This window comes from Pongo pygmaeus, chromosome 10 (genome assembly GCF_028885625.2).
Source record: "Pongo pygmaeus isolate AG05252 chromosome 10, NHGRI_mPonPyg2-v2.0_pri, whole genome shotgun sequence".
In the NCBI taxonomy this organism is placed as follows: Eukaryota; Metazoa; Chordata; class Mammalia; order Primates; family Hominidae; genus Pongo; species Pongo pygmaeus.
Genome location: NC_072383.2, coordinates 108,183,007 through 108,199,311, shown reverse-complemented (window position 1 = coordinate 108,199,311; position 16,305 = coordinate 108,183,007). Strand labels below are relative to the sequence as shown.

The window sequence follows — 16,305 nt, the reverse complement described above, 5'->3', positions numbered from 1 at the left end:
GGAACCTGGCGGGGTCAGCTCCCGTCAAGCAGCCTGGCTCATGGCTGTGTGGGGCCTGGGGAGCCGTCTTGGCCTGCGCGGGTGCTTCGGCGCCGCCAGGCTCCTGTATCCCCGTTTCCAGAGCCGCAGCCCTCAGGGCGTGGAAGACGGGGACAGGTGAGTGGCTGGCGGGAAGGGTACCTCGAACACCTGCCGTGAATCGTGGTGTCGTCGCCATGGGTACGTCACACCGCCGTGAGGTCACCGCGGCAACCGTCAGGTGACGTCTCCACGCTGTTCTGACGTCACCATGGCAACGTGGGCCACGTGGGCGCCAGAGACCAGGTAGTCTTTGCCTAAGCCCCAATGAAGCCCCGCTATCATCGGGCAGGGCAGGGCATATCCCATGTGGGCCAGGAGGGCTCTCGACTCAGATTGTGACCAATCTCCAAAGCAGTTTATCCCCCAGGTCCCAGATACACCAGCACCTTCTAAAGATGGCTTTCCTCATATTCCTTGAAACTTGCACCCCAACCCAGACCTCAGAACCTCTAGAGTACCGTGGATTAATAATGGATTAATTTAGTTCACAGATCCAGGAAATTAACTTTCGAATGGGCTTGTAATGTCACATTTTAATTTTGAGCTATGTCCTTGAGTTGTTTACATTGTTATTTGAAAATGCCACTTTTTGAGCTGTATTTTGGCAATTCTTCATCTCTGAGTACACTCGAAGCCTCATAGTATGGAAGTGGCTCAGGTTTCTTTTCCTGCAAGAGGCCCTGAGTTGGTGGAGTATAAGATAAGAATTTGGGTAGGATAGAGTTAAGAGTCCTAGCTACTTGGGAGGCTGAGGCAGAGGATCACTTGAGCCCAGGAGTTCAAGGCTGCAGTGAGCTGTGATCATGCCACTGCACTGCACTGCACTCCAGCTTAGGCAACAGAGCAAGACCCTGTGTGTGAACAAAATAATCATAGGCCAGGTACGGTGGCTCACGCCTGTAATCACAACACTTTGGGAGTTTGAGGCAGGCGTATTGCTTGAGTTCAGGAGTTCAAAACCAGCCTGAGCAACATGGTGAAACCCGTCTCTACCAAAAAAAAAAAAAAAAAATTAGCCGGGCGTGATGGTATACACCCGTGCTCCCAGCTGCTGGGGAGGCTGAGGTGGGAGGATTGCTTGAGCCCGGGAGGCAGAGGTTGCAGTGAGCCCAAGATCATGCAACTGCATTCCAGCCTGGGCGACAGAGTGAGACCCCATCTCAAAATAATAATAATAATAATAATAATGATAATAATAAATAAATAAATAAATAATTTCGGTAGGATAGAAGTTACAGTTTGTGCTCTGGTCTAGGACAGTTTTGGGCATCCTACTCCTGCCTCTTCTTGGATGATCTAGGAAGGTGTCTCATCTGAGCCATAGTTTCCTCCTCAGTAAAATGAAGAAAATAGGTGGTGGCTACCTTTGGGGTTGTGGAAAGATTCCAGGATAATTCCAGAAGATAATGCCTGTAAACTACTTGGCACAGTGCAGGGACAATGGCAAAGGATCAATCAAGTCCTTCAGCAAATATTTATTGAACATCTATGTTGAGCAAGGCATTACATCAGCTACTCTACACACTGTGTCATCCAGCTCTGGTCTTGCCCACAAAATGTTTGCTATTAGAAGGGATTAGGGGAAAGAAATCAACAAGAGATGACCATCTAAGCAGTAAGGGGTAAGTGCTGCCTCTGAGGTTACAAGCAGCAAGCTGGGACCCTCTGAAGGAGCTGACCCTCTGTGTAAGCCATCCCCACTCACCAGATACTGATGTTTATTTCTCATTAGGCCACAGCCTTCCTCGAAGACACCCAGGATCCCCAAGATTTACACCAAAACGGGAGACAAAGGTAGGGTGGGGACAGGTGAAAAATGCAAAGAAATACGCATGGCATACACCATTTTAAAGTTTTTCCAAATTCTTTGCAGCCACTTTAAAGTATAATATGTGACCAGGCGCGGTGGCTCATGCCTGTAATCCCGGCACTTTGGGAGGCCCTGTTGGAATTTGAGACTAGCCTGGCCAACGTGGTGAAACCCCATCTCTACTAAAAATACAAAAATTAGCTGAGTATGGTGGTCCATGCCTGTAACCCCAGCAGTACTTGGGAGGCTGAGGCAGGAGAATTGCTTGAACTCGGGAGGCAGAGGTTGCAGTGAGCCGAGCTGCACTCCAGCCTGGGTGACAGAGCGAGACTCCATCACAAAAAAAAAAAACAAACAACTCTCAGAAAAAGAAAAGTATATTTGACAGATCTCAAAACACATTACAAAAATGTAATGTGAAATGAAAAACACCCAAGAGATATTAAATGACAAAAGCCTGAATCTGTCTGGATAAGCATGTACATATATTTGTGTTCAGGTATGTGTAGAATAGTCTGAAAAGTTACACCTGGGACTGTTCTGGGAGAGAGATTAAGTTGTGAGAGGGGAACAAACAGAAGGACTTTCACTATTTACATACTTTTATTCTATTTTATTATTTTTTATAATGAGTATATATTAATTTAATAGTTTTTAAAATGCTAGAACATGTTATATAGAAAAAAGTAAGATGCAGAAGAATGTGTTGCTATTATCCTTTTTTTTCTTTTTTTTGATACAGGGTTTTACTCTGTCACCCAGGCTGGAGTGCAGTGGCTCAGTCATGGCTCACTACAGCCTCCACCTTTCGGACTCAAGTAATCCTCCCACCTCAGCCTTCTGAGTATCTGGGACAACAGGCACACATCACCATGCCTGGCTAATACTTTTTAATTTTTTTTGTAGAGATGAGGTCTTGCTGTGTTGCCCAGGCTGGTCTTGAACTGCTGGGCTCAAGGTATCCTCCCACCTCAGCCTCCCAAAGTGCTGGGATTACAGGAGGCATGAGCTACCGCACCCAGCCAGTATACCATTTTTTGTAGTACAAAAACATGCAGACCACTAGTATGTATTGTTTTTTGGATATATATTTGTATAGTAAAAGTATAAAAGCATGTACAGGACATAGTCAATGCCACTGAATGGTAAACTTAAGAAGGGTCAAAATGGTAAAATTTCTGTTATGTATCATCTGTTACCACAATTAAAAAGAAGGAAGAGGATGTTGGAAAGGACTTATTATAGGGTTGGGCTTGTGTTGGGTGGTTACAAGGAAGTGGGGCTTTGTGCTGGATTGAATCCTGTTAGGAAGCAGGGCTGTTTCTGTCACTGGGTATCTTTTTTTGTTTTTTGAGACAGGGTCTAGTTCTGTTGCCCAGGCTGGAGTGCAGTGGCACGATCTCGGCTCACTGCAACCTCCCGGGTTCAAGCGATTCTTATGCCTCAGCCTTGCGAACAGCTGGGACTACAGGCATGCACCACCATGCCCAAATAATTTTTTCTATTTTTAGTAGAGACGGGGTTTTGCCATGTTAGCCAGGCTAGTCTCGAACTCCTGGCCTCAAGTGATCTGCCCACCATGGCCTCCCAAAGTCCTGGGATTACAGTGTGAGCCACTGCACCTGGCCTGTAATTGGGTATGTTAATAATTTGTCTCTAGAAGACAGAAGGGACAAAGAGGTGCTAACGCTGTAACGGATAAAGATGCAGCAGTCACTCGCGTTAGCCAGGGAAGGGGAGGCTTGGTCATCTTTTGGAGTTTGGACACAGTCGTCTGTGCTCAGACGCTCTTCCACAGTGGCCTTGTCTTGGTCTCGAACTGTCATAGTCACAGAGTGGCCTGTCTGACGGTTTTCTGTGAAATGGTTTGTGTTCAGCAGAACACCATAGTCTACCTGTGAGTGCCAGGCTGGCACCTGGCAACCCCAAAGCCTACCCGATAGCGAAAGCCAGCTCCAAACTGTCAGGGGCAGTTTTCACTTTCTCGGAGGTTGGAGGAGAAAGGCAGGGACTGTGAGCTAGGCAGAGGCACAGAGGACTTTGACTTCATGTGAAATATAATGGTAATGTATATATGATATAAAATATAGAACATGTTTTATTTCTTTATCAGGATGGTTAGTATGTGGTTTTCAAGTTTAAAAGCACATCAGGAAAGAAGTGAGCATAGTGGCTGACCCTTGGGGAGTGGCAACTAAAAGGGGTTACATGGGGGCTTTCAGGGTGTTGGTCATGTTCTGTTTATGAAGCTAGGTGCTGATCAAGGAGGTATATTCAGTTAGTAGTAATTCACCAACTTGCACACTTATGATTTGAGCACTTTTCTGTGTATATGCTATACTTCAAATTGAAAGCTCTTTAAGGGGTGGTACGGTGGCTCATGCCTGTAATCTCAGCACTTTGGGAGGCTGAGGCGGGTGAATCACTCGAGGCCAGGAGTTCAAGACTAGCTTGGCCAACATGGCGAAAACCTGTCTCTACTAAAAATACAAAAATTAGTCGGGCATGGTGGTACACGCTTGTAATCCCAGCTACTTGGGAGACTGAGGCACGAGAATCACTTGAACCTGGGAGGCGGAGGCTGCAGTGAGCCAAGATCACGCTGCTGTACTCCAGCCTGGATGACAGAGTGACTGTTCAAAAAAGAGAGAGAAAGTTCTTTAAAATCTTTGAAAGTTTAAAAAAAAAAAAAAAACAGCATGTCAGGAAAACAGAATCTTAATTTGGGTGGCTAAACATTTTTTTCCACAGGGTTTTCTAGTACCTTCACAGGAGAAAGGAGACCCAAAGACGACCAAGTGTTTGAAGCCGTGGGAACTACAGATGAATTAAGTTCAGCTATTGGGTAAGGGGGACAGGATTGGCCTTGAGGTTGCGTTGAGTCGAGTATGAGTAAACGTAATGAATGTGAAGCTCTCACGGATGCTGGGCAGCAGCCTCGGAGTTTGTCAGCCCTTACTGAACTTTCCTCAGCCCCAAAGCACAGGCTGGTCAGCTCCACAAGGCTGCGGGGCTGCAGACTCCTTTCCCTTCTGGCCCTGCCTGTGCCTGCGCTGGCCTCTGGCCCGTGCCATGTGAAGCTGCCTCCCTCTCATCCCTCACTTTTCAGGTAAGCCTGTGTGTGCCACTGAGGTTAGTATATTGAGTGAAAGAGGTGAGTTAGTATAATGCGCAGTACATCCAATGTGATCCCTTTTGTGAATGTTGTTTTTTACATAAGCCAAAGTTTAGAAGGTGGACTCAAGGATGGACCAGGTCAGGATGGTCCAGGTCATGCTATGATCACAGACAACCCCAAAATCTCCTGACTTATGACACCAAAGATGGACTTGCTGCTCCCACTTCACGCCCATCACAGGGTGGATATTCTTTGGCTCCATGTGGCCTTCATTCTGGGACACAGGCTGCTAGGACAGCCGCTTCCTGGGGCAATCATCAGTCATTGTGGCAGAGGGAAAAGAGGTCGTGGTGAAGCTCACAGTGGCTCCTGACGCTGCCAGGGGATTGTGCAGTGGCAGTGTTGTCGCCAATGAGGTTTACCCATAATGTGATTATTGCTGATTGAAAACTTTTCCCACTACGCCACCGTGATGACTTGAAGTATAGTCAACATTGGCAGTTTTTGACAGTCTTTATGGAGACTAAACTTTGTTGGTAAATAAAAGTTGAAAAAAAAATGACTAGGTGCAGCGGCTCACATGTCTAATCCCAGCGCTTTGGGAGGCCGAGGCGGGAGAATCACTTGAGCTCAGGAGTTTGAGACCAGCCTGAGCAACATAGCAAGACTTCATCTCTACTAAAAAGAAATTAGCCAGGCGTGGTGGTGCACACCTGTAGTCCCAGCTACTCAGAAAGCTGAGGCAGGAGGATCACTTGAGTCTGGGAGGTTGAGGTGCGATCACCAGCCATGATCGCACCACTGCACTCCAGTCTGGGTGACAGAATACGACTCTGTCTCCAAAAGACAAACTTTCCTTGGGAGTGATGCCTTCCATTTATTCACATTGCAGTGGCCAGAGCCTGTCACGTGCACGTGGCTGACATCAGCGGGGTGGGAGGGGCAGCAAATATTTGCAAGCAGGAGCACAGTCTGCCCAGCATGCCCTACAGGCTGGTGACAGGGGGAGCAGCAACAGTCTCAAGTGCTGGATCCTGAAATCTGACCCTGGGGCCCTGGGGTTATAGGTGCGTGGGAGCCAGACAGACCCAACTGCAAATTCAGCACCACTGCTGATTGTCTCTGGGATGTCAGGTAAATCACGTGGCCTCTGTGAGCCTCAGTTTACTGTTCTGTCAAGTAGTCATCATGATAATTCCCATCTCACTGTGTTCTTGTGGGGCTTAAATGAGATGATTCCATGTTTCACCCTGAGGACAGTGCCTAGCACAAGTAAAAATAATGTTAGCTATTATCATTCCTCTTTTTTTTTTTTTTTTTTTCGAGACGGAGTTTCGCTCTTGTTGCCCAGACTGGAGTGCAATGGCGTGATCTCGGCTCACTGCAACCTCTGCCTCCCGGGTTCAAGCGAGTCTCCTCATTATTACTATTCTTAACACTTACCTGTTCCCGGCTACCATTTCTCCATGGCGGGCCTGACTAGGTGAGATTTTCGGGACAGATAATGGGAGGTATAGATAGTCAGCCAGCTGGGTAGAGAAGGCAGACAAACCCCTTGGTGTGTGTGGGAGGGGGTCCAGAAGAGGGCAGACACAAGACCAAGTGGGCAGAGGGAGAAAAGGCCAGTTCTCGCATCAGCTATTCTAATGAGCTCTAAATCACGAGCCATCGTCTCTCAGTTGAGGAGGAGCGGGAGGTCGGGGAAACCTCAGTTGTGGATTCTTCCTTGGTCAGATATTGACCAAGCATCTGCAGTGCGAGGCGCTGCTCAACAGAGAACCTCAGCCCCGCCTTCCTGAGCTGCAGAGTACAGGGAGCAGGCAGCACTCACTGGGCAGCTACGAGGGTGGGAGCAGGCTTGGGGCAAACGCCCAGGGTGGGGCCTGCCACTGGCCTGGTCACGGGGCATCCCTCGGCAAGCAGATACTTCTGCACACCTGTGAGGCAGGCATGGGGCATCCGCTATGATGGAGACAGACTGTGTCCCAGCCTGCACAGCCCTCCCTTTGGTCCAGAGGGGAAGACACACCAGGCGGGAATCACATACTGGTGTGTTTAGTTCTAACTGTAAGATGTGCCAGGAAGATGGGCTGGATATTCTCCATTGGCCCTTTCAAATCCCTTCTCTTCACCTTCTCTTTATGCATGGGAGGCTGACCTTATCACCTGGTGGCTGTGCCACCTCGATTGCTTGGTCTTCTCGCATTCAGGTGGGTCCAGCCAGTGGGAGGCACCAGCAGGTGATGGGAGAGTGGGTGCAGAGAGCTCAGGAGTGTGTGTGACCCCATTCCCCAGTGGTGCATGGCTCTGGTGGCAGCTGGGCTCCTTACCTAACTCCCTTCCTGCTGAGTGACTCCAGAATCCAGCTCCCTCCAGGGTGAGTTGTACCTTCCCCGACCCTTGCCCTTCAGGCTCCTGCATTTCCCTGAAACTCTGCCCACACCTCTGTGAATTGTCCCTTCCCAAAGCCCTCCTCCAGCAATCCCTGCAGCGCGCCACTGTCTCCTGCTGGGGCACTCACTGGTGCAGGAGGGAAGTGCAGGGTTCTGAGGGAGGCAGAGCCAGGGTCTTGACCTGTGTCGGGGGCAGTTTGCTTTCCCTGCCTTATGAGGGAAGTCCTCCCCAGCCTTCAAAGTCTCCCCTCCAGCATCACCTCCTCCAGGAAGCCCTCCCTGCCTCTCTAGCCAAGGTTAGATTAGGCTTCTGTTGCTCTTTCCTTCGGAGCACTGATCTCAGTTTGCACCTTCACATTCAGGAGTATGTCTAATCTGATTACCTGTCACACTCCTGAATATCACGCTCCTGAACATGAAGGTGTAAGCTTTGCCTGAAGTCCCAGAGACACTCAGCAGTGGTGCAGAATTTGCACCTGAGTCTGTCTGGTTCCCACTCACCTATCACCACAGGGCTGCGGGTCAGAGCTCAGGATCCAGCACTTGAGACTGTCACTGCTCACCCTGTCACCAACTTGCTGGACAGAGCCTGGGTCAGCTTCTGTTCACCACTGACTCTCCTGGGCCTGGCCAGAGTAGCTGTTCAAAAGGAATTCTTGACTGGAAATAATGAGTATCCGAAAAGGCATTTCAAGAAACAAATACCACCGCCCCCGCAAATGGAAGGCTATAATGTTCTTATTGTTAGCAAGAAAAATAACATGGCTGTTATAGCTAAATTAACTAAATGGCCTGCCACCTGAGAATCTATTGTTTACAGCAAGACAGGACCTAGGGACATTACATTACAGGCAAATTCGTTTTCCTTTTTCTTCATAGGTTTGCTCTGGAATTAGTCACAGAAAAGGGCCACACATTTGCCAAAGAGCTTCAGAAAGTGAGTAACACCATCTCACCCCAAGCTGGGAATCTTCATCCCTGGTGGCCATCACGGGACTCAGCATCCAGCCATCAGTTCCTCTTTGTGTCACCTGGGGCTAGTCACTCTCCCTCTGTGAGCTCCATTTCTTCATCTGTAAAATGGGGACAGGCCAGGTATGGTGGCTCACACCTGTAATCTCAGCTACTTGGGAGACTGAGGCAGGAAGATCACTTGAGGCCAGGAGCCTGGGTAACATAGTAAGACCCCGACTCTATAAAATATTTGAAAATTAGCCAGGCATGGTGGTGAATGCCTGTAGCCTCAGCTACTCAGGAAACTGAGGTAGGAGGCTCTCTTGAGCCCAGGAAGTCAAGGCTGCAGTGAGCTGTGATCATGCCACTGCACTGCTGCCTGGGCAAGAGATTGAGACCCTGTCTCAGGCCGAGCACCATGGTTCAAGCAAGCCTGTAATCCCAGCACTTTGGGAGGCCAAGGTGGGAGCATCACTTCAAGCCAGGAGTTCAAGACCAGCCTGGGCAATTTAGGGAGACCCTGTCTCTACAAAAAAAAAAAAATTAAAAATTAGCCAAGTATGGTGGCATGCACCCATAGTCCCAGCAACTTACAAGGCTGAGGTGGGAGAGTCGCTTGAGTCTTAGAGGTTGAGGCTGCAGTGAGCTGTGATTACACCACTGCACTCTGGGCAACAGAGTGCGATCCTGTCTTTAAAAAAAAAAAAAAAACAACTCTGTCTCCAAAACAAACAATTGGAGACATATAATCTTCCTTCACAGGCGAGTGGTGAGGATTGTACTAAATGAGAGAATTTAAAATGCAACGGTTCTCAACCCAGAGCCATTCTGCCCCTCAGGACCCGCTGAGCAATATCTGGAGACATTTTTGGTTGCCACATCTGGGTGTGGGGGGTGTTGCTGGCATGTAAATATCCTGCAATGCAAGGGACAGCCCCTGTCAACAAAGAATGACCCGGCCATGAATGGCAATAGCACCGAGGCTGAGAAAGCCGGTGTGAAGTGCCTCTCTCGTGCCCGATGCAGAGGGAACCTGGGAAGCCTAGCTGCAGTGAGCCCTCAGCCAGTGGGACTCGCACATCACAGTGTCACTGTTCTGTTCCCTAAGAAGGAGGGGGCCTCTGACCCACACAGAGAACTTCAAGCACGGAGACAGGGTCACCACCCCAGAACGCCCAGGGTGCTGCACTTTCCACCTCCACACGGACCCAGGTCCCCAGAAACCGCTGAAGCCGGCGTGTTAGGTGGCGCCTCTGCACATTGTCTCTGTCCAGCCCATCTCAAATAGATCTTGACTGTCACTTTCTGTCGCCCCCCCAGATCCAGTGCACATTGCAGGACGTTGGCTCGGCCCTGGCGACACCACGCTCCTCGGCCCGGGAGGCTCACTTAAGTAATTCTCAACCCCCTGTGGGTGTTCAGAGGGTCCTAGGGTCAGAGTACTCTCCTACGGGTTACCATCTGGGAGCCCAGCCCCCAGGGACCCACAGGTGGGCCAGTCAGCCTTGCTCGTAGCTCCTGGGAGGGAAGGTACCTTCTGAGCCAGTGGAAGCAGTCTGCGGGACACCCAGGTGGAAGGGCGGTGGGGGTGGTTCCCGCCATGATCTGGTGGGTGATGGCCTCATGGCAGTTTCCTCTGCTCCTTGGCTCCTCAGAGTATACCACGTTCGAGGCGGGGCCCATCCTGGAGCTGGAGCAGTGGATCGACAAGTACACCAGCCAGCTCCCACCACTCACGGCCTTCATCCTGCCTGTAGGTACTGGGCAGGCTTCACCAGGGGCGGCTGCAGGCAGGTTCAGTGACAGACACACATGGGCTCTGAATAAATCCCTCTTTTCACAGTGACAGACGCTGTCCTCCAGTTCCCCCAAGTCCCTCCAGGTCCTCACCGGTCCCTCCCAGCCCTGCCCACTCTGGAGCAGTGTGCCCAGTGGGTGTGCCATGGCAGGGCTCCTGGAGGCAGAATGCTGCCCAGTTTGGGGGGCAGGGCTGGACTTCAGAGGAGCTCCTGTCTGCAGTGGGCACACCTTTCCCATCCTGCTCAGGCAATGTCCCTTTCTCCTTTCAGTCGGGAGGCAAGATCAGCTCGGCGCTGCATTTCTGTCGGGCCGTGTGCCGCCGGGCCGAGAGACGGTAAGAGGGCTGGAGAGAGGGAGAGGGCCAAGGGGGCGGGGAAGGGGGAGGGGGGAGGGAGAGGGAGAGGAGGACGGGAATGGGGAGAGGGAGAGGAGGACGGGGATGGGGAGAGGAAGAGGGGCCTCTGCACAGCGGGCAGGAGGCAGGCACAGCAGGGCCATCTCTGAGCCATCCAGCCACACATCAACAGACCTTGTCTGGGCCCCTCCACTGTGCCAGACGGGGACCAGGACAAACCAAGTCCGTGTCCTCAGAGCACCATGTTGTGGAGTGGAGACAGTGACATGTGACCAAATAGACTATCAGACAACACAACTGCACCTTGCTTGTGAGCTCTGTATTCTGAGAACAGCAGGAAGTTATTGCTGGGTTCTCAGCCTCAGCCATCTTGGGGACAGGGGTAGACATGAAAGGACCCTGCTGGCTGCTGGGCGCATAAGGCTCCTGAAAGGCCTGCATGGCTGTGGGGAGCCCAGGTGGACACTGTCAGCAGACTAGCCACCACCCCCTCCAAAGCTACTGACAGCCTTTTCAAGGAATCTTTTAAATGAGCAAAGTCTCTGTCTACGCCACTCAGAGACCAGGCTGCCAGCCAGCTTTACAGAGAAGAGAAAACAAGCCCTACTTTGATCCAATGGACCGGCACTTTACATTCATAATTTCATTTACTCCTTGTTGATAGCCCTGGGAGAGAGATGGTGGTGGCCTCTGCTTTACAGGAGTCAGGAAGCTGTGGCACAGAGAAATGACACCATAGCCACGGTCCCCCATATGGTTGATAGCAGAATACAGATTGGAGTCCACATCTGTCTGGGCCAAGCCTGAGCTCTTCCACGGTCCCACACCACTAAGGTTTTGTTCTTTATGAAAGGCTCTCGGGCCCAGATAGCTCCTAAGAGATCCCAGGTAACAGAACAAGCTTTGGCTTCAAAAGAAAAAATTGTCATTTGTACAAAGCCATCCATCAGCAGTGCTCATAATAGCAAGAAACTGGAAACAACCCAAAGGCCCAAAACACAGGCATGGCGGAGCAGCTGATAGGCCTTCGATGCAGCAGAGAGTTACGCAGCCATGGCAGTGGCAAGGTGCAGATTGTCCTGAGGTGGGGACACACACCTGGGGCACCTCGGGTGAGGAAGCTCCTCGCTGAGCGTGCAGTGCCCACTAGAGACAGCCTGGAGCTCTGTGACAGGCCTGGGTGCACACCCTGCTGGGCCGCTAGCCAGGTGCATGGCTTTCGGTGGGGATGAGAACCCTGAGGCTGGGCTTTGGGTAGCTGGCTTGCCAACAAGGGGTATGCCACAGGGTGATACCTGGGAAAGGCTCGGCAAGGGCCCGCCACCACACTGGTGCCCATCAGATGGCTGTCCAGTGTCTCATGTATCTGCAAATAGACTGGCATGGACCCCAGGAATCCGGAATCCTGTGGAATCAGGAGCTTGGTTTGTCTGGGTCTTTTTCTCCCCTGTGAAGTTGTTCTAAGTCATGATGTACAAGGGGCTTAGAGTTTAGCCCATTGGGAATTAAGGGTCAGGCCCCCACTTCCTTTGAAGGCTGGAGGCCGACCGCCCCAACTTCACCCCACCCAGACCCAGGTCCAGTGGTACAAAAGCTGGCTGGCTTGGGTGTGGTGTAGGCCAGGCGGCTCCCTCAACTCACTGGCCATCCTCGATCCCTCCTTGGCCAGGCCCTCCTGCGATGTGCCTGTGGAAAGGGGGCTGATGGCCTGTTTAAACCCACCTGTGATGGATTTGTCATCTCCAGTGCCAGCCGAGCTTGTGCAGGTTCAGGTTGAGCGGTGGCAGGATGTGAAATGCTGCTCAAGGTTTAGGCCCCAGGTCAGAACCTGTTGAGCCCCATAATGTCACGTGACTCAGTGTCTCCTCCCTTTCTAGTGTGGTGCCTCTTGTCCAGATGGGAGAGACCGATGCGAACGTGGCCAAGTTCTTAAACAGGTAGTTGCATGGAACCCGGGGGTCCCTCTCTGAAAGCCGAGGCTCATCTGTGGGAAGTAGCAGTGGTGCAGCGGTCCGGGAAGCAGTGTGGGGCAGCGTTCCCGCACCCCCTCCTTCATTCCCTTAGTGTTTATGAATGTCTGCTCTGTGCCAGGCACCACACCGGGCACAGGGGAGGCAGTGGTGAACAAGGTGGGCCCTGTGCCTGTCCCGATAAGATTTAGATCTTACTGGGAGAGGCTGCTGTAAAAACCAGGAAGAAAAACCTAAGTGCAAAGTGGCATTGCGGGGACAAAGTGTGTTCTTAGAGGCTGGGTGCTCAGGGAAGGCCTCTTGGTGGTGACTGACCAGGGAGCCAGGCTTCAGGCCCTCTCTCAGCCGGTTTCCTGTCCCCGAGAGGGCCTGGGGCAGCATGAACCAACAAGAGAGCCAGGCCAAGCTGCGCTCAGGGGACCCCATGCCGGCCCCAGTGAGTCAGGCTAGCCCAGGGAGGGCTTCCTCTGCCTCGTGGCCGGCCCATGAGGCTGGAGCCACACCTGGCTCAAAGCCTGCTCTGCTGGTTCCTGCCCCAGCCCTGGCTCCTGTGGCATCAGTGTGGGCAAGGCCAGAGCCTGGGGGCAGGTAGAGAGCTGGGGGAGCGGGTCTGCACCCCAGGAGCTGTCCCGGGTGTCTAGAAAGTGACCTCAGGCCCTTGACTGTGGCCACTCCTCCTACAGACATGGTGCTTTGACGGGGCCTGAGCAGCTCCTTTCCTTCTGGGAGGGGGGTTTCGCTGGGAGTGAGGAGCAGGTCTATTTCACCTTCAAAGCAGCAACCCTGCGGTCCCATAGCATTGCACAGGACAGGCCATTTCATCTCCTCAGTGAGGCTTCACAGAGCCAACAAGCAACAGGCACGCCACAGCCCTCCAGGAACATGCGGCCCAGGGGTAAAATACCCTGAACCACCTCCCCTTCGCTCTTCCTGAGAGCCAGCTGTGGGGCCCAGGGGGCCTGAGTCAGGGGAGGACTCAGGAGGATGTGGTGTGGAGCTGGCCGCTGAGGGCAAGACTGGGGCAGAGAGAGAGGGAGGAATGTGGTGCCTCGTGCTGGGAGAGAAACAGCAAAAGGTGCGGATGGCAGAAGGCAGAAGAGCTGACAGCGTAAGCGCCTTGTGGGGCCCGTGGCGTCGTCCTCTAGTTCCCTCCACTGCTGCCCCTGCAGAAGGCCTCATGCACAGATGACCATTGCTGTTGGTTCAAAGGAGGAGGCGGGAAAGGGACTGGGCTCTGGTCTCTAGAGTGCTCCAGCCCGTGCTTCTCACCCGGTACCTTTGGCAATGTTAGGAGGCATTACTAGTATTACTAGTTGTCACACTGGGTGCAGGGGTGCCACTGGCACCTGGTGGGTGGAGACCAAAGGTGCTGTCAGCATCCTACACTGCACAGGATGCACAGGACAGCCCCGAACACAGAGAATGATCCAGAATGTCAGCAGGGCCTAGTCCATCAGTGTCAGCATCAGCCAGGGCGGGAACTAGACCTGCAGAGCCCCGGGCCCGGCCCAGCCCTCCTGAGTCAGAATCTGCACGTCGCTGAGATCCCCTGGTGATGCCTGTGCACACTCTAGTTTGGGAAACACCCAAACTGATCACGCACCTGAGCCCTGATCATCAAAGGTGCAAAAACCGGCTCAGAGAGGAGTCCAAAGTCATCTGCCCCATGGGGTAGGGCCGGGGCAATGGCCTCATCCTGCAGGAATGGCCCCAGCCTTGACGCTGGAGTAGAGTCCTTGGCATTCACAGCAGCTGGCCTCGTGTGCCATCCATCAAGTGCAAGATGGCTGGGCCCCCGCCCTCCCTGCACAATGTGCCCAGAGCACGTCATTTATATCTCCTCCTTGTAGGCGGATATGGGAAGACCCAGTTAGCATTGATCTCTCATTTCAAACCATTCTGTTTGCTTCTCTGTCTCTGCCCCTGCAGACTCAGTGACTACCTCTTCACGCTAGCCAGATATGCAGCCATGAAGCAGGGGAATCAAGAGCAAATATACAAGAAGAATGACCCATCGGCCGAGTCTGAGGCACTCTGAAATCACAGAAAGTGGGAGCTTGGAGGATCCCTCCATTGGTGATGGCCGTGGAGAGAGGAGCTTGCCCTTGTGGGGTCCTGGTTCCTGAAGAGCTCACCCGGAGAGGCTCAAAGCAGCCTTTTGTCCCAGCTCAGCTTTGATCTACACCTCCTGCCACCTTCCTCAAGGGACTGTGACCCTTTGGGGATTCTGTCCCTGACCCTGCTTCCCCAAGCTCTCCTGGGTCTTGGAGGGATGTGGCAATAAATTGGCATTGCAGGAAAGACAGCTAAAGTGATTGCTGCAATGAGAAGGAGCTGTGCAGAAAAAGAATAAAAGTGGGAAAGGCTGGAGCTGCGCGTGCGCGCGTGTGTGTGTGTGTGTGTGTGTGTGTGTGTGTGAGAGAGAGAGAGAGAGAGAGAGCGAGCCCTCCCACTGCCAGCTCAGGTTGTTCACAGATTTGGAATGGGACCAGAAGCCCTTGAAAATGTAATTGTGATTTACCTGTGCCAAAGGGGCTTTAAATGTCACATTTGTAAAGGGGAAGGCAGACAGGATTTGGAAGTTTAGTCACCTCTGAGCCACCCATCACCGCCAAAGTGTGGGGGAAGGATAGCTGCAGATTGACAGGCGAGGCTCAGAAACTCGTGGCTTAGACTGAAGTGTGTGTGATGGGGGCGCAGCTTAGAGGACCCCCTCTGAAAGGGATGGAGACCCTGGTGAGAACAACACTACCACTTGAAGGTGAACGTTCCCTGTGTGGTTGGACTGAGTCGAGGGTCTGCAGTGCAACATCTTCAGCTTGAGAAAATGAGGTTGTCAGTTTCCAGCAAGGCTGACATCCACCAGACTGATTTCTCCGATGTTGCACTTGGCTGGCTTATGCCTCTGAGATCCATGCCACGGCTGTATTTATTTCAGTTGTCACTGCTGCTCCCTCCTGCTATGAAACGACACTGTCAGTGCCAGCAGTGTCCTTGGGAAAGGCGATATTTATGAAGGGCAGAAGAGGCAGCCCCAAGAACCTAAGGACTGCAGGCTGCTAATTGCAGGAAATGACTTTGGAAGGGCAGGCTCTTGTCGAGTTTCAGGGCTGAAATGCCTGGTGAACTCCATTCAGCCATCACGTATTGACTGAGTGGCTGCTTAGCATGAGCTACCGCGCTAGGCTCGGGACAGCTGGTCTTTCCAGCCATCTTTCTTGCTGGCAAGTCAGCAAACATTACCTTCTCAGTCACGTGCGTATTTTTGCCTTCATTCTTACCACCTTACCTGCAAAGTTTGCAGGAGGGCCAGGTATATTCATTTGTGTCTTCTGGGTCCTTTCATTGCTGACAGGCTGTGATGGCCCTCTTGAGCCTTGGGCAGGATGGGTGAGGTGTAGATGACCAGGAGTGTGTGAATTCCTTCCAGGAGGTGGCTTTGTTCCGTGCCTCCCTGCCCCCATAGTCACTACCAGGTCTGGTACGGAGTCAGTGCTCAGTGTTTGCAAAGCAGAGCTGAAAACGGACTTTGGGAGGCCGAGACAGGCAGATCACCTGAGGTCAGGAGTTTGAGACCAGCCTGGTCAACATGGCAAAACCCCATTTCTGCTAAAAAAAAAAAAAAAAAACAAATTAGCTGGGCATGGTGGCGGGTGCCTATAATCTCAGCTATTCAGGAGGCTGAGGCAGGAGAATCACTTGAACCCAGGAGGCAGAGGCTGCAGTGAGCCAAGATCGTGACACGACACTCCAGCCTGGGTGATAGAGCGAGACTCCGTCTCAAAAAAAAAAAAAAACAAACAAACCTGAAAACGCAATCACTG

General features: G+C 52.0%; 1 protein-coding gene and 1 non-coding gene across 3 annotated transcripts; both read left to right on the top strand.

Annotated features, from left to right (window-relative positions):
* The first annotated feature begins 24 nt into the window (after positions 1–24).
* MMAB (metabolism of cobalamin associated B) lies at positions 25–14,782 on the top strand. 2 transcript variants are annotated; one of them, XM_054442982.2, is made up of 9 exons: positions 25–156; positions 1,814–1,875; positions 4,643–4,736; positions 8,282–8,339; positions 9,677–9,749; positions 10,012–10,109; positions 10,426–10,490; positions 12,389–12,448; positions 14,411–14,782. In XM_054442982.2, exons 1-9 carry the CDS (start codon positions 41–43, stop codon positions 14,517–14,519), a joined length of 735 nt encoding a protein of 244 aa, XP_054298957.1. In that variant the 5' UTR covers positions 25–40; the 3' UTR covers positions 14,520–14,782. The 2 variants fall into 2 exon arrangements, with proteins under 2 accessions (XP_054298957.1, XP_063502785.1); XM_063646715.1 differs by lacking the exon at positions 12,389–12,448.
* LOC129011132 (U4 spliceosomal RNA) lies at positions 5,392–5,532 on the top strand. The gene has a single exon (XR_008493244.1). It is a non-coding gene; the product is annotated as a U4 spliceosomal RNA (small nuclear RNA).
* Positions 14,783–16,305: the final 1,523 nt, after the last annotated feature.

Coding starts and splice junctions, on each gene's coding strand:
- MMAB (XM_054442982.2), top strand. CDS start 41: ATGGCTGTGTGGGGCCTGGGGAGCCGTCTTGGCCTGCGCGGGTGCTTC. Junction 8,340..9,676: donor TTGCCAAAGAGCTTCAGAAA/GTGAGTAACACC, acceptor TCGCCCCCCCAG/ATCCAGTGCACATTGCAGGA. Junction 9,750..10,011: donor GGCCCGGGAGGCTCACTTAA/GTAATTCTCAAC, acceptor TTGGCTCCTCAG/AGTATACCACGTTCGAGGCG.